Raw genomic sequence first — 18,073 nt, forward strand, 5'->3', positions numbered from 1 at the left:
CTCAGAACTCCTAGACTGAGTGGGAGAAGAGAATGGGAGGGGTTGCGGCTAGTTCAGGGAAACAGGCAGCTGTCCTCCGTAGACTGAGGCTGGGCCACACAGCCAGGGCTCAGCCAGACCAATCTGGTTGCCTATATTCACATGGAGACATACACCCCGAGCCCCAACGTATGAGTTATAAAGGCTCTTGGTAACAGGGCACAGTGGAAAGGAGAGAGGCTTTGAAGCCAAATAGGCAAGGCTACAGACTGAAGCTCTGCCCTTAACTACCTGCTCACTCTGATCCTATTTCCTTGAAAATGAAAAAGGAAGATAATACCTATTTCCCATGGTTGTGAAAATTAAATGAGATGACATATTTAGAGAGCCAAGCTTGGCACATAGTCAACACTTTAAAAATATGAATTTCCTTTGAGCTGTCTAGAGCAGTAGACCAAGAGCAAGTTTTTGCAGCATTTGCACGTGTTAATTAGAGGTGGATGGCTGAGTATGGTATTCTGATCTCAAACACCTACTGCTTTTACCATCATTCAACCCTAGGAATACACTGATTAATACTGTTATCTGTTCTGTGTGTGGATATCTGTGTAAAATCTGTATGTCTTACATATCCAACTCAGTTATAAATTTCTCAAGCATACAGGTCAGACATTATACCTCTTCTGTGGGGCCAAAAGCGTTGTTTTCCAAAGTGGGTTCCTTTTTTCAGGTTGTTAACAGGTGTTGCTCCTAAAACAAGATTCGCTGTTGAAATAAGTTTGGAGAAATCTGGGTTGGACAGAATTTAGCCTCTTTATTCTTGGGGTATGGAGGCATCATGAATTTATAAGAGGGGTATAGTTTGCAGCTTTTCCAAAATAATTTGAGCACTGTAAACCATTGTTGTCGTTTTGAGACTCTGAGACTCTTGTTTTTAGGAGATGCAGCCCCAAAGTAACACTGTACTGGGCATTGAGTAGTTGTTCAGTTTTAGGAAAGGACAGAAAAGGTAGGAAGAAAGGATGGACCTCAATATACAGCGATGTTCTCATATCCAGTGCCATTAGGACAACTAATTTGTTGGTTGGTTGGTTGGAAACGCTGGTTAAAGAAAGGAGCCAAGCATCAAAAAGGTGCACTTTATTTTAATTTAAAAGATATATGTACCTCTTCATTTGCATAAACCTCACCTACAATACAGCATCTGTAAATTCCATCTTTTTTTATTTAAAATGCAGTAAGACCTTTGACCCCTGGGAAGCAAGTTGGCTGGAGTATCTTTCTAGATTTTTATAATGTTTTCTGGTCTTTTCACGTTGGTCTGATCCTAACTATATACCATTTTTACGCAGCTCTTCAGTTTTTCCAAAGCATTCCACTTCGTTTTCTAAGAAACAGGGACCCTTTCTTCTGGCATTCATATTTCATTGGTTTGCACAGTGTTTTATTAAATCATTGGATTGCTATGCGCATATAACTTGCATAAACCAGTTTGGATGTAAACACTGCTGACTCCTGGTAAGCAGATAATTTGACAGGATGGACATTCTTTGAAGGAGCCTATTCTTCTTTGAGTTTACAAAAGGAATGGAGAGAAACATACAGTCTGCAAACTTGCTTACATAGAGATTGGTTAAGAGAACTTCGATAGTGGATACTGACTTCTCCTGTTGTCTTCTTTTCCTCAGGCGTAAGTTAGTACCCTTGGTTCCTTTTGTCCTGTGTCTGAGGCTCCTTGTCATTTCCACTCTTCCATGACATTAGCAGCTCCAGAAATGTATTCAGATAACAGAGTGCTCCTGAGATGGAGGTTAAATCCCAGAGCCTTTTTGCTGTTAGGCTGCAGTGAGATTGGGATGGTTCCTTCCATTAGCGGCTGGCTTCTGAGTCCCCAAAGAATGCAGTGACATTTTCTAGCGATTGCATTTTGGCTGAAAGAGGCTAATCTCCCACTGGAAGCAGTCGTTCCATAGTGAACTCAGGTCAGGTGTGAAGCCCTGGCTGAGGATCTTCCCATGGAGGACGGAGAGGTCCTCCCTAGCTACTGCCCCACCCCCTCTGTTCCAGATCCCAGCATCACCCTGACCCTCTAGGTGATTCTGAAACACTGCCCCACCTGCTCGTCTCCTCCCTTCCTTGTAAATTCTGAAACATCTGACAGTTTTCTGTGCTCTTGCCACCCAAGCCCATGAGCAACTTTACAGGATATTCTCTGAGTGTGGGGAGATCCTGGAGAGGAAACCAGGCCCCAGCAGACCCTGTCATTCATCAACTGAACCACTCATTCATTAAATTAAACATGGCATTGTGTGGGCAGCTGTGCTAAGCACTGTAGATGCACCATCTCATTTAATGCACTCACCTACCCCAGGAAGGAGTCCAAATACCCTCGTCCTCATTTCACCAATGAGAAAAGTGAGACTAGAAGAAGGCAATAAATTTCCCAAGATCACACAGATAACAAGATTGCACAGGATTCAGATCAGGTCTGGGTGACCTTTTACCCATTAGGCTGCTCTGGGTCCATGCTGACCCAAGGAATCACAGGCTTCTTTCAGCTAGCAAGCAAAGTCTAGGTAAAGCAAAGGGAACCCGGACTCCCAGCTGAGGCACAGTGCCCTGTGCTGGGAGAGGTGTAGGATTTTTATATATCCACTGCCTTGTCATCTCATCCCTGACACTCCCCTTCTCCCTCCGACACGTTCACAAACCTGGTGTGGCCTCCAGCAGGGTCACCTTTTTATTCATTGCCACCCACTGCCACCCCTGTCTTCTAGGCAACTGTCACACGGAGCTGAGGGCCTCGCAAAAGTCACAAAGGCAGGAACCAGGGACCTTCTCTGCATTTGTTTTTATTGAGATGTAATTCATACACTATAAAATCACCCTTTTAAAGTGCACAGTGTAGTGTTTTTTTAATTATATTTAAAAAATTGAGCAACCGTCACCACTATCTAATTCCAGAACATTTTCATCACCCCGAAAAGAAACACTGCACCCATTAGCTGTCACTCCCCAGCCCCTGGCAACCACGAATCTACTTTCTGTCTCTATGGATTTCCTATTCTGGACATTTCATACAAATGAATTATCCAATATATGGTCCTTTGTGTCTGGCTTCCTTCACTTAGCGTAAAGTTTTCCAGCTTTCTCCATGTTTTAGCATGTATGAATACTTTGTTACTTTTTATGCCTATGTAATATTCCATTGCATGGATAGATCATGTTTTATGTATCTGCTCATCTGCTGATGGACATTTGGGTTGTTTCCACCTTTGGGCTATTATGAACAATATTGCTATGAATGTCTTGAGTATTCCACAAGATCCTGAGCCCGACTCTTTGTCAGGTTCCCAGCTATCCTCACACTCAGCCCCGGTGCCCCCTAGACTGGGCTCATCCCTGCCTAGGCAGGGAACAGGCCTGCTGCATACGGTGTCCAGCTTGTGCCCTGCCCTTGAGTTCCTAGCCAAGGCGGGTGAGTGGAGATGAACTCTAGCCAGGCGCCCCTGCACCTCGGTGTTGTTTTCACTCAACGCTCCTTCTTTGCATGCCTTGCCCCCTCCCCTGCGCCTCCCCTTGTGTTAAGCCCTCAAGGAATTGCAGATCTCTCCCCATCAGAAAACCACTTACAGGGATCCACCTACAAGCCAGCCTTAGCAATGATGACGGCTACTGAAAAGGCTGTGGCACTGGCAGCAGAGGACTTACCTGGGTTTGGGTTTCACCTCCGCCTCTACCTGGCTAGTCACTTCACCTCATTAAGCCTCAGTTTCTCCTGCTGTAAAATGGAAATCGCAGTATGCACCTTGCAGGGCTTTAAAATAAGTTGATGGCTGGGAAAGCACTTTGTCCTATATTGACACAGACCCTGTTACAAAGGCCTCCAGGTTCATCCCAGGAAATCTCCATAGGCTGCCTCTGCCACAGAAAATCCTGAACGAAATCTCAAAATTTTGGGGACACCTGTAGAGGAAGGAAGGAAAATGGCTTAAGGGGACTGACCCGTTCTTGTCCTGGACTATCTTGCCAGCTACTTTTTCCTTTAACTTTGTCCCACTGTCTGAAATTCCACTAATCAGAGACCCATTTTAAAGTATCCAATCTCTGAAAAAGCATATGCCAATGGAGAGGCTGTGAGGCCATTATTCATAGCTTAGTATGAATTCGTTTGAAAGCTTGCTTCTCTCCTCCCACTCAGCTAAAATCAGTTTCATGGGGAGAGTGCCAGGGCTTGCTGGTAGAAGATGGAGATGAGAACATTTTTAATCATTGCATTTTGGGGAAACAAGCCAGAATATGATGCAAGAGGAGATGTTTCTAGCAGTTGCTCTTAACCTCTTATAAGCCCCTGACTTGAGAAAAGGATGAAAACTTTACATACATAATTGTGAACATAGTTTTAGGAGATTTGACCGTGAACTCCTAGTGGGCATAGGCCTCAGATTCCAGAATGCCGACTGTAGGATAGCATCAGAGCTGTGGAGCTTTGGAGGAAAAGTGCTAGGAAGTGTCAGCAGGGCACAATGAAAAGGTGAAGCTGACCGAGTCCCTGCTCACCAGTCTCAGAGTTGTACCCACATCTGGTTCTGCCCCAGGAGAGGAGACGAAGCCACACCCCGCCTGAACACAGACCTTTAGCTAAATTGGCATTTGGGAATAGCCAGGAAATTGCCTGTTTTAAAAATAACTTGTTCTGTAGGAAAATGTGATCTAACTTCCAAATAGCACATCTATTCACTGACATCTCAGCTTCAGGTATGAGACATGATTTCAGCACTCAAGGGGCTGATCATTTAATTGGGGGAATAAATTTTATGCATAAACCATGAGAGATCAACACATGCTGTAATCGAACATGGTGCTATTATTCAAGTGCAGATACTCTAGGGAGTCGGAGAATGGAGGTGAAAGGGATTTGACCCTCTGTGCTGGCCAGAAGCCAGAGGAGTGTGTGCAGGGCTGAGTGTCAGATTCCCAAAGGTCCTTTGACAAGTTGTGTCCAGAGAAGGGGAGCCAGGATGGGGAAAGGTTTGTTCTAACAACTCAAACAGGAAACATGAGGAATGGTTAGGGGTCTGGGGGTGTTTGTAGGAAAGAACGCTGGGGGAAATCCCATAGCTGCTCCTCTAAGGCAGCCTGGTAGAGTCTAAGGAGCAAGGCTTTGGAGACAGCCACAACCTGAGTTTGAGCCCAGCTCCAGTGTGCACTTGCTATATGACCTTGAGCAGGTCAATTAACTTCTCAGATGTTAATTTCTTCTTCATAAACTGGAGATAATTATACCTGTCCTTGATGAAGATGTGTTAAAAGACACAAAGCCTGACAGGTGGTCCCAAACAGGTGGAGCGATCATGGCTAGAAAGTCAAGGGGTCTGAACCCTAGCTCTTCCAGTTACTACTTATCTACCCTCAGGTAAGTTTTTTCCACCCTTTTGAGCTCAGTTTTCTTATGTGTGAAATGGGAGAATGATGCCTTGAAGGGTGCCTTCGAAATTCAGAAACAAAATAAAGTTTTGGTGGCTGAGAGATCTCAGGTAGAGTCAAGACGTCATTCTGGAGGTTGTTCTTGTACATTGTGTAGATGTTCCTTTTTGGTTTCGGTGCGTTGGAGTGGCTGGAGAGAAGTGCCTTGGACTGCTGAGCTGCAGCCCAGTGGCCTTTGTTCTTGAAGACTGTGTGGTTGTGTAGCTTACACAGTGTGACCGTGTGAGTGTGAAAACTTTGTGGCTCCCACTCCCTTTATACAGTGTATGAATGCATGAGTGGAAGGATGAGGACAGAGAGTAAATGGGTGATGGGGAGGGATGGGGGCTGTGGGATGTTTTGGGTGTTCTTTTGTACTTTAACTTCTGTTCTTGTTCTTTTTTGTGTGTGGTAATGAAAATATTCAGGAGTTGATTGTGGTAATGAATGCACAACTGCGTGATGGTGCTGTGAACAGCTGATTGCGCACCGTGGATGGTTGTATGGTGTGTGAATATATCTCAATAAAATTGAATTTAAAAAAAATTCAAGGAGAATGCATGCCAAGTTCTTATCAGCATACCCTGCACACAGTAAGTATTCGATTAAAGTTAGCCAAAAAACTGTAGGCATCCAAGTGGGAGTGACTGTTGTTACTATGTGTGAGGCTGTTCTGCAGAATTCTGTTCTGATCCCTGTGGTTGCATGCAGTAGGGAGGCAAATCCTTTCCAACTCTCAGAGCGAAGGGCTGCCCCACTGAGTGACAGTGGCACCGCAGACTGGGTCTCCTAACCTTTTTCAGGATGGTACACATGAAACATGATGGTAAGCCAATGGGCTGCTTGCAGCTGTGGACCAACCAAGACCCCACCAAGCCATCCCTGGGCTGAGGATGTCACTCTCTCTGCCCACCTGTCATTTATTTGGGGTACACTGGATGAAAAACACTGGTGTAATGGACTTCTGCCCAATGGGAGAGGCTGAACTAGGGATCTTCGGGAACTCTGTGGAATATTGAGATGTTGGTTAACAGCATTTGTGGGGTGGGGGAGCTGGGATTTGGGCTGTGTTTTGAAGGATGGCTAGGATTCAGGGTTGGGTAGGAAGAGAAGAAGGAGGAGTCATTTTTGGATGAAAATTATCTCCTGAGAGATCATCAGTGATCCCTTAAATGTCCTATTCTGTCACTATGATTCTTGCTGACCTAAGGGACCAACCCCTCCCTCCAAGTTGCCAAGATCGTGAAACCCTCTTCGCCACTTACTTTCACCCTTGCACCCTTGGAGCTTGGCGGCACGTGTGGTCCCTTGTCATGGCCAAATACAGCTCAGCTTATGTACCTGCAGGCTTTACTGAAGCCACACCAGGTGGTTGGAAGTCCCACCACTGGGACCTCAGCTGCATTCATCTCCATACCAAAGGAACAGTAGGTCTTGCAGTCCCTGCCTGTGAAGTGAGTGTCTTCTTCCACTCACCCTTCCCTTTAGGGATGTAGGGAGAATAGACCCCTGGAAGCTGTCCCCTCTCTTCCCAGGAAGGATGGCCAGAGTGTTAGAGGCATGCCCTGGCAAGAGGCAAGATTTGTGAGTCTCTATTTTAAGACCAGCTCTGTTGACGACCATGCACTTTTTGGCCACGGGTTGGATAGAGCTGAGCTGAGAGGAGAAGGGAGTGTTAGAGATCCCCTGGGGTTGCACTTCAGCCCCTGACATTCCGCTGGAACCTGCAGCTCCCTGAGATCTCACCTGAAAAGTGACCAGGGGAGAACATAACCTCACAGCACTCCCCACTTCACCCCCAAAAGGAGCCCTTCATCTGGGAAGCCTGCAACTCAGCTTGGGAGAAAACGTCCCCATGATATGTGCACAGGAGCTGGAACAGTCCCAGGGTATCCCAGAAATAAAAACCATTTGAAAAAAATGCCCGTATTTATAGATGGATGGAAGGGGCTGCTGGGAAGCTGTCGCCATTTGTCGGAAAACAATCTGTGCCTTTTGTGGAGGTAGGGCTAGGTGTAATGTTGAGCAGCAGATTTATTTGATTTGTTATTTGTTTGTTTATTTAATAAACTCTTGTAGAGTGTGCCTTTCAAATATTAACTCGTTGAACCCTTATGACAACCTTGAGGTGGGTGGAATGATCTTTCCCATTTTACAGAGGAGGAAACAGTACCTTGCCCAAGTTCTCAAGCTGGTGAGAGGCAGGACCGGGATTCAAACCCAGGCAGTCTGGCTCTGGAGACCGTGTTCTTACTTACTTCTCACAATGCTGCCTCCAAGATTCCTCTAGAGCGTTGTCCAGGGTGCCTCAATCAACTCTTAAGCAGCCCCTTTCTTCTTCCCCACAAATACACCTTAAACCATCCATTGCAGGAGCAGCTCTATTTAAGTAGGACAACCTGACTCTAGATGGAGTTCCTGGGGAGTCTGAATCACTGATGCTTCTCTGCCCCCGTTTCCCACTTTCTCCCCATCCCCCTTCACTTCCACAGACACACACAGAGGAAATGGCAAGAAGCACCAGTTACCTGCTTAGAACCCATGTTCCTTCATTCAGCAAATCATATTGGACACGTACCATATGCCAGGCATTTTTCTTGGCACTGGTGAGGTGGAGGGGAAATGAAAGACATGGTCCCTTTTCTCAAAGACCTTGCCGCCCATCTCATTGGGGTGACAGGTAGCTCATTCCTTGCAGGGTGAGGAATCCTTGGGTAGGTCATCGGAGGGACGGCCATACGAATTCAAATGTGGCAGTTATGGGGATGGCTAGGAAGGATAAATCTTGTTGCAGAATAAAAAACATGGATTGAGATAAGAACCGCAGGAGGGAGAATAGTTTTGAGATTGCAGTAAAGTGGATAACAGGAGGACAGTAGATCTTTACACTGGAAACTATACAGCAATTAAAATGAATAAATACAGTTACACAGAATATCTGTGGGCATATCTCACAATCATATGTGGAATGAAACACTACATACTAGATGATTCCATTTATATGAAGTTCAAAAACCAGGCAAAACTTAGGCATACAGCTTAAGGATGTAACATAGTAAAACTATTAAAGGAAAGCAAGAAAGTGATTGCCATAAAAATCAGGCCATCTTTGGGGAGGAAATGGATAGTGATTGGGACGCGGCAGAAGGGGTTCCTGGGTCAAGTTCTATTTTCTTGAGCTGGGTGCTGGTTATAAGGGTATTTGCTTTGAGGTAATGCATTAAACCATATATTTTAGTTCTTTGAGCTTCTCTGTGTGTGCATGATATTAAGGATGGAGAAGAGAGAGAAAAAAGAATGGAGTGTCTGAGTGAGGACAATTACAATAGGAAAGAGAAATTCCTCGGGTAACTTAATGTACGTCCATCCATTCTAAAAGGCTCATTTTTTTCCCATGTTAGTACTTCTGAAATCAGGGTGCATTCTGCCATAGACGGTATCTTAGATTTGATGAAATGTGGTTGTTTCAGGGCCCCTCGCCATCCAGGCTCCCTCCTGGAGCCATACCATGACAACAGAATTGTGGCCCGCAGCAGGCCGTTTCCCCCCAGCTGGTTAGGAGTGAGGAGGAGGAAGGGTGTGTGTTGCTTCCAGTAGGAAACTGGGGAATCAAAGCTCTCTTATCTGAATCATGCTACAAGCCCTGTTTGGCCAGCAGTGTGAGGTCTACTGACACCAGCAGGTTTGGGGGCTCCCTGTGTGGTCCCCTGGTGAACTGGCCCAGCCTCATGGTTAGATCTGGATAGGGAGAAGGACAGTCTTGAGATGGGCGTTGTGTCCAAAAAGAGGCGTTAGGTCTACTGGTTGTACATGTTAGGTCAAGCCCTAGCAAAGCTTCTTTCAGACCCAAGACCTGGGGCAGAACCCACTCTTCAAACTAAAAGATACCATCAACTTCAACTTAGCCCAGCTAAGACTTGAGTTATGGGACATCAGAGAGAGGTGGGGAAGAGTTTAGATTAGATTTCAGAGGAAATTCCTGATGGCAGCTATGGTGTGATGAAACACCTACTGAGTGTAAATATTGCAATTCCCTTCTCTGGAGGCTGAATATTTAAATATATGAAGCCTGGGAGGCTTCAGGACATTGTACAGGTGAGCCAGTGGTGCCTTGCATGCTTTTCCTGCATTCTCTCATTAAATCGCCCCTGAAGCCCAAATGGTAGACACTTATTTATTATTTCCAGTTTAAGCTAAGGAAACTAAGGACTGAAAACAAAATAACAGATTGCTAAAATCACGCAGTATTTGAACTCTCCCCAAAGTCCTCTTGACCACTAGGCTCCATACTGGCCCTGAACAGGGTCTATAATTTTCTGGTCCATTCTGTACTTTTTTTTTTTTTTTTAATTCTTTGTTTTCAAAGAAGAATCATCTGCTTGCAGAGAGCTGCTGTCTGTGCCCTTCCCTTCCAACTCCAGAGGAGTACCTCCAAGTCCTGACCAGGGGGCAGCTCCCCTGGCCTCATGGCTGACTGGGATCTCTTTTGAGTCCTCTTTCCCATACTTGGCCCTGAGCCTTTCCAGTTGTGCTAAAAGTAGCACTGACCAAGTCAAGCTCTGCCTGGGGCCAGGACTATTTTGATTCTGTCCTCAGGAATCATCTGGTCTGAGGCATGTCCAAGCTGGAGTGTTCCTGTGAGCATTCAGATGTGGTGCCCAGAATGTTCCGCTGACACACCTGTCCCCAAAGCTGGGTCAGACACTGCTACTCTCCCATGGTCTCCACCACGTGCATCCTGAGATACCAGTTCCCGGAGGGATGGACGGTGGAGACGTGCACTGGGGGATGATACAGGGATGATAGCCTTATCCATAAGAACAAACCACCAATTTTGGTGTCACTGTTCCTATCCCTCTCCGTTACATGGAAGCAGGTTAATCTATGTGTTCATGACATCCACTCAGAAAATGCAGACCCCACACCAGATGCTGCCACTGGAGCAGTAAACATTATCCATCCAAGGGAGGCTGAAGAATTTTCCTTCTCTGGAGGCCTTCAATAGTGGGAGAGATTTTTATCTTCTCAGCTTAAATATAAGCCCTAGTGTGAGCTCCTGCTTGGAATGCCCTTCTCCTCCTCTCTACTAGAATGGCTCAGCCATTCTTCAAAGTCCACCAGAAATCCCACCTCCCTAGGAGAACATTCCCTTACCAGTCCACCCTGTCCTACCCTTTAATGGAGGGTTTTTCTTGTCCCCCCTTTGTCTGTGGCCTTTCTCCCTAAGCTGTGAGCTCTTAAGGTCAGGCATCTGGTGTTGTATCTTTCACTTCCTGGCACCCAGGAGGCAGCAGCTACCCAAAATTGGGAGATGAAGTACCAATACAGTTGGCGAGGCCAGTCTTCCTCTACTCAGGAAGCAAGCCTGCCATCACCTTCTTCTGTTCCCTCCATGAATATTGAGCATCCTCTCTCTGTCTGTCACTGGTCTGGACCCTGGAGATCCAATGTCTAATAAAGCAGGTCCCTGCCTTAGAGCAGCTCACGGCCCAGTGAGGGAGACACATACCACCATAAGGCAGGCTAAATGCAGAAACTGAAATGCACTGAGGACTGCTTTGCTTTGAGGAAGTGGGCAAAGCCTCCCAGAAGATTTGATCTGTGAGCAGTTCTTCCCAGAAGCTCAGGGAGGCATGCAGTGGAAAAATGGGAGAGAGAGCATGTCTGGGAAGGCCAAAAAGTGGCCATATTTTTGCTGTGTTCACAAACCAGCTGGATAAGGATAGAAGGCTGCTGGGCTTCTAAGCCGCAGAGCTGGGGAGTGTACTTGTGCCCCAGCCCTGCTCCAGGTGCCAGCTCTCGCAGAGCCCTTGTCTCTTCTGCCTTCAGGGTTTGCAGTCACTCCTCCCAGCCTACCCGCTGCTCCTTTCCAATTAGAATGAAATTGGCTCCCATGACACTGATGTGCTCTCCTTCTTAGAATCTTAATATTGCATGAATCACAAGTGCCACTGCCCCAGCGTGGTGCATGGTCAGGGTCAGTGGTGTGAATTAAAACAACACAAGGTCCTGTTTGCCTGGTCAAGAGATGCTGAGGCCACCTGAAGAGGGTGCGTTTCTTTGTCACTGATAATGATTGTACTCTGGGGGCTGTTGATCTCAAAATCTTCCCTTAGAGCGCGTGAAGCACCTTGCAGACATCCACTAATAGCAGTACTAAGAGCAATCTTTCATTGAGCACCTTGCAAGTATTATTTCATGGAATTGCCAGGTGACTCCATGACATGGGTTTCAGTGGCACATCTGTGATCTCACAGCCAGGTATGAGCCAGCCAGACACTGGGCACCAACCTGATTCGAAAGCCCAGGTTCTACTTTCTGATGCCACTCTGACCTTAAAGAATGACCCTGACCTGAGGATGCCGGTTCTCTGCCCTAAGAAACCCCCAAATCTCCCCTAGCTTCCAGGGCAAAGCCCTGACCCTTTCAGACACTCACCACACCTTTATTACATGCCCACCATGGGCTGAGCACCACGCTGAGGCCTGGGAAAGACATAAAGATGCAGGGACCCTGTTACACATGGTTCATCTCCAGGGAGATGCATAAGTAGCCTCTCCCCACTGCCTTCCCAAACTCACCCACTCTTTAGCGTGACTTGTTTGGCCTTCCCCACTTCTCTGGCCAACACCAGTATCTCCTTCTGAACTTCTAGAGGGCTCACCTCCCAAACCATAGCACCTACCATTTTATTGACCCTTTTTTACACTCCACAGTTGTTTGTATGTCTACTGGTGGAAGGCACTGAGGATGCAGAAATTAATGAGACGTGGTCTCTGCACTCATGAAGCACTGACCAAGAGTGGGAGGCAGACGTAATAAAAATGCAAGCGGAAGAATATGGGGACTACGGTAGACAGATTCATTCAATCCCTCTCCTCCCATAGTCTTATGAAGTGGCATCACCAAGTAACAGCAAGATGACTAGACCAAGATCATTAGAACTGAGTTCCAAGCTCATGCTACCAGCTGGGTGACATTGGACAAGTCATTCAGTTTCTTTACCTGTAAAATGGAAATAATGGTATCTAACCTGCATATCCTACACAGTTATAATGATATGCCTTATTAAGTGATGTACAGTGCATGAAAGCACTTTACAGGTTATAAAATACTATACGAATGGTAGTTGTCATATTTATCTTGTGTCTCCTAGGAATTTCCAGCATAAATCTGGGCACATAGTAGGTACTCAATAAATCCAGTTAAAATAAATTGAATTGATCCATGCACCCCATTCTCCCACCTTCTGGTAGTCATGGGGACTTTCGAGGCCACAGTGACCCCTGGTACATATAAAGCCTGCCCTGCCTGCTGGGGTGGGGTGGGCTATGAGAACTAAGACAGAAGGATGTGAAAGTGCCTTGGAAGCTATGAATACTGAACTGAACCAACTCTTGGGAAACCACCTTGCTGCCCTGGGGGGCGGCCAGCCTAAGGGCTGGGGTGCCCCTGAATCAGAGACCACAGGCATGAACAGCCTCCCCCAAGCCCTAGGCCAACTCTCTTTGGGGAACAATCATTGCACTTTCTCCAGTTTTGGCTTGCAACACACTCTGGCTGTCTGGCCCAGCAGAGTCCGTGATGTGGGCACAGCCTCCAGGGGAAGAGGCTGGCATGTACCCACCCCTCACTCGCCCTTCATCTCTCATTTCAGCACCCTTACCCCACAGAGGATGAGAAGAGGCAAATCGCAGCCCAGACCAACCTCACCCTCCTGCAAGTAAATAACTGGTGAGTTAGCATTACCCGCCCAATGGCCCTCAGATCTGGGGGTCATAGCAGAAGGAGACGACAGTGCCCAGTCCCACCTCAGTCCCCCCACCCGGCTACCACACCAGTCCTCCCAGTGGGGCTATGAGCAGAAAACTGGAATCAGTGAGTTCCATAACTTCATCTGCAGCTTCTCAGTGCCCTCTGCTGGGGGAATTGTGTCAGGACCATCACCAGAAGCTTCTTGATGAAGAGAGAACCCAGCCCCACCTGTGCTGCAGAAACAGCCAGGAACACTTGCTCCCATGGACTGGGGTGGGGGTGGAGGGGCGGGCGACAATGGTCATCTGGTCTACCCCTTGCCCAATATGGACTGAACTTGAACTAAAACATTCTGCAAAGCTGGGAGGGGGAAAAAGAGTCAGCCACTCTGACCCCCAGGAATCTCAGCTTTCCGCTTACCTGCTTGTGTCTGACTGGGCTGTCCTGGAGGTCTCAGAAAGCCAGGTCTGATTGGATGGGAGTGGACCCAAGAGTAGGGACCCCTGATCTGAGCCCTGGTCCCTCTGGAGAGAAGCCAGAGGTTGATGCCTATGGTTGAGGTTCTTCCCTCTTCCTTCCAGTCTTGGCTGGTCAGAGTAGAGAAGATTTCTGACCCGTCCTCATGCATTCTTCCTCACTACTTTATGGTTACCAAGCCCCAGGTGGTTTCATGAGCCCTTGGTGCTCTTCTCCCTGCTGAGCTTCTGCACCCTAGATCTGAATCCCAGTCCGTTCTGAATAATGGATGAGCTGCTGAGAGATTGGAAGCAGCTTAGCCACTCTCTGCACCCATCTCCTGTGCTACCACCACCCAGCCGGTAGGTAGCTAACGGGGTCTCCACCTTTACCCCTGGGCAGGTTCATCAATGCCCGGAGGCGCATCCTGCAGCCCATGCTTGATGCCAGCAACCCAGACCCCGCCCCCAAAGCCAAGAAGATCAAGTCGCAGCACCGGCCCACCCAAAGATTCTGGCCCAACTCCATTGCCGCGGGGGTGCTGCAGCAGCAGGGCGGTGCCCCAGGAACAAACCCTGACGGTAAGAGCTGCGGCAAGTGTACTCTACAGAGGGGTTTGGGTGGGGAGCCAGCCCTGGGGGTCCTTCAGTATAGGCTGTGCAGAGACCCAAGGCTGAACATCTACTCACCTGAGTCCAAATCCCAGCCCTGTCACAATAATTAACCCTACCTGAGACCCATCGAAGGTTGTGAGCAAGCCTGATAGGAGGGAATGTTTCTCTGCAGACTTTAACAAGCCAAAAGCAACCTCATGGAGATGAGTGGGATTTGGTAGTCATCTGAGTCAATGAACCCCCATCCTTACTCCCACACCCACCCCAAGTTCCTTCTTGGCACCCAGTGTCTGCACCGCTCTCCAGGAGCCAAGGCCAGCTATAAATACTGAGGCAGGCAGCTGGCTAGTGAACGGAGGCCAGGAAGAGCCTTGTTTTCCCAGCTTCTCCATCACACCCTCCATAGACACTTTTCTAATTGCCGATCGCACAATGAATAATTCAATGAGCCAGGCATTTTATAGCTTGGCATGTGAATCCAACACTGTGTGGGAAGTGGAGGTGAGCCTGTGTGTGTAGGTACTAGCAGGCATAGATGTGTTTATACAGCTGTATGCAGGCCCCTATGTGATGGGCAATCACCTAATGGGGTCTAGCTGGAGATCCACAGATTTTAGGCTAGACCACCTTGGGGAGACAATCCCATCTCTGCCATTCCTGACAGTGACTAAATGTTGGCCCAAACAAAACATGTCTATGGGTTGAATTTGACCCAAACACCACATTTGACCCTAGAGCCTCCTGGGTGTGACTCTGGATGGTAAAGTTTGAGATTGTTAGAAAGTCAGAAGGGCTTAATGTATTTACATAGAGGGTGCTTGCTGAATGTAACGTATTTACATAGAGCAGCTAAGACTGCTGCTTCTGGATTGGGGCAGAGAGTGACTGATGAATGAATGGATGGGAGACTTCATAGCAGGGAATTGTCCGGTTTAGGCTTAGAAACAACAGGCTCATCACCCCTTGAGACAGTTCATTCAACTCTGTCCAACACCGAGGTTCCTCAGTCTGCCCCATGCAGTCCTGACTCTCGCCATCTTCTCTCACACAGGTTCCATCAACTTGGACAACCTGCAGTCCCTGTCCTCAGACAATGCCACCATGGCCATGCAGCAGGTGATGATGGCTGCACATGACGACTCATTGGATGGAACGGAAGAGGAGGATGAGGACGAGATGGAAGAGGAGGAGGAGGAGGAGCTAGAGGAGGAGGCAGACGAGCTGCAAACCACGAATGTCGGTGACCTGGGCTTGGAACACAGTGACTCCCTGGAGTAGCCGGGCAGCCCAGCTGGCACTGATCACCGAGCAGGAGAGGAGTGTCGTCAGGAGGGCTTCAGGGTGGGGGGAAGGGGACAGAGGCATGCAGCCCTGGAGGAGGTTGGGTCTTAGCCTCGCAGAATCTATAGCTTGAAGAAATGCAGAGGAGATTCCCTGCTCCTTCCTGACCACCAGGCTTCAACAAGAACCCCAGCCCCACTTCCCTGGAACTGCAGAGGACTCCATTTGGCAGGGCCAGTCAAGCAGCCTGTATGGAAAGAGAGGGGTGAGATCTGTGGACGTGTGGCACCCATGGCCCCCGACACTGAAGTTCGTAAACTGAACTGCCTTGTTTACGAGCCCTGCACTGTGAGGCAGGTCGGTGCTGTCTGCACAGTGAGCCTTTGCCACAGTTAGGAGGAGAGGAAGGGGTGAAGGGGATCTGGGTTCCACCCTCAATGGTTTTCAGCTCCTTTGAGAGACATTCAAGAGCAGAAGCATAATCAATGGCTGGAGGAGTGGGATGGTCTGAAGGCATCACATCTGGCAGGTCAGAAGGGGATCTGGATTCCACAGGGTTTCAACTGATTCCTCCAAGGTCCCTATCACCGTGGACTTGGGAGAGAGGGATGGGACCCACCAGAGCCTCCTCTCTCTCTCCTGGAAGCAAATTACAAGCTGGTGAGCTCAGACTGTAGGAAGTGAAGAAGAGTCCTGTCACCTGGGTTGGCTCCAGGACCCAAGGAGATGGTGGAGCCCAGGCCGAGAGTCATATCCAAATGACTTCAAGGACCACAACTGTCCCTAGGTGGTCTCAGAACTCAGCTCCCGTAACAACAGGACAGTGGCATCTTACCCTAGATTTCCAGCCCTCAGATGGAGCTCCTCAGATGTTCCTCCACTGCATTGACCTTCAGAGAGGGTGGAGCCAGGATAACTTGGAATCTTTCCACCCTTCAGGTCCCCCAATGCTGTCCCTCTGCTCCCAGGCTGGCTCCATCAGCCTCCAGCCTCCCTTCTTCATTCTATCTTTCAGAGAAGGCTGAAGAAACCTTGGAAAGAAGCATCCAGCCCCATGGGAAGCCAGGGGTTGGAGAAGGTGCTACATCCTCCTTCCCATCCATATCCCAAATGTGGGGGAGGGTCCAGAGCTATGGCAACCAAGAGCCTGCCATCATACCCCACCCCGCCCCACTCACTGCTGTGCACCCCCCACTCTACACACCAGGGGGGGAGCTGCGCCCCCATGAGGAGGAGGCGCCCCACCCACCTGCCCTTGCACACAGCCTCCCACCCCAACTCCGGGCCCACATGTCTGGCACTCCCTCCTCCCGTCTCCACCCACCTCACATCTGTGAATACAGGACTGATCACACGTGTTTCCCATTGGATTTAATTTAATGGACTTGCCGTTTCATCTGTAAATCGTGCATTGACCATCTCCTTCAGCGGCCACCTGGCTTTACGTGAGGGGACCCTGGGGGTCCTCTGGGGCTTCCCCTCCCCCACCAGGTTGGGGCGGAGCAAAAGGATGGTCACTTTCCTGAGGTCTCCCTGAAATGAATGTATTTCTCTCCCAAAAGAGCTGATATTTAATGTTTTAATAGGGGTTTTTGAGAAACAAATAACCTTATTTATAATCGGGGTGATCCAATCATTTTTTACTCCCTTTTGATGCCATAGGTAGAGGAAAGTCTAGCTCTTTTTGGCGTGAGACTTTTGCAATGTGCAGTGGGATAAAATACATTTCCTTTTCGGGTTCGTTTTTCTGGTTAAAGCGCACACACACACACACACACACACACACACACACACACACGGGCCCTTCCACTTACCCTTTTGGACAGGGAGCCCTGCCCAGCCCCGGCACACCTGCACATGTGCCCACAGCCCCTCCTCCCAGCACCCTCCACCTGTCTAATGTTATGCAACCTCCTTCGGATGTATCCACCACACCAGGACTGAACGTGGCCGAGAAATTTTCAGTAAATCTTATTACCTACCATAACTCTGGTGCTTAGTTCTCTTTTTCTGCAGTTGCCATAGCAATCTCTGATCCTCTAGAGGGACCCCAGATTAGAGAAAATTTGGAGGCCTCAGCAGACCCCTTGTTGAACTGATGGCTCTTGCAAGGGGGCACGGTAGTGGGATGTCTGGGTGATCTCAGTTTACCTGACCAGGGAGGAAGATGGCCAAGTTGTGCACGCTTACCCTGTGTATGTCTAGCTCTGAAACAAAACAATTAGGAAGAGAAGACAGGAGAAAGCTCTGTACTGCTCTGATCTGACAATTTCCACCTATAGCCTTGGGCACCTCCTGCATGGTTCTTTGCTTTTCCCATGTCCACCCAGGCTCAGAAGGTTTTTGTCACTTAAGCTGGCATCACTACTGCCCTCCCACCACACATCCCACACATGACCACCTCTCCCTACCCCTTGGATGACAGGTCCTAGGAACCGAGATGGAGAGGCAGTCTCGCCTGCCCCATTTAATCCCAGAACTGGGGTCTAGAGAGGAACCTGCCCTGAATCCAGAATTCAGCA

At 48.4% G+C, this 18,073-nt stretch overlaps 1 protein-coding gene across 3 annotated transcripts in view; it reads left to right on the forward strand.

Moving 5' to 3' along the window:
• Positions 1-17,528, forward strand: part of PKNOX2 (PBX/knotted 1 homeobox 2) — a 275,626-nt gene extending 258,098 nt beyond the window's left edge. For all 3 annotated transcript variants that reach the window (XM_037841879.1, XM_037841880.1, XM_037841881.1), the window contains 3 exons: positions 13,103-13,179; positions 14,059-14,237; positions 15,322-17,528. In XM_037841879.1, coding sequence (XP_037697807.1) covers positions 13,103-13,179; positions 14,059-14,237; positions 15,322-15,548 — 483 coding nt within the window. In that variant the 3' untranslated portion in view covers positions 15,549-17,528. The remainder of the gene's footprint in view (positions 1-13,102; positions 13,180-14,058; positions 14,238-15,321) is intronic.
• The last annotated feature ends 545 nt before the right edge of the window (positions 17,529-18,073 follow it).

This window comes from Choloepus didactylus, chromosome 6, assembly GCF_015220235.1.
Source record: "Choloepus didactylus isolate mChoDid1 chromosome 6, mChoDid1.pri, whole genome shotgun sequence".
Classification (NCBI taxonomy): Eukaryota; Metazoa; Chordata; class Mammalia; order Pilosa; family Megalonychidae; genus Choloepus; species Choloepus didactylus.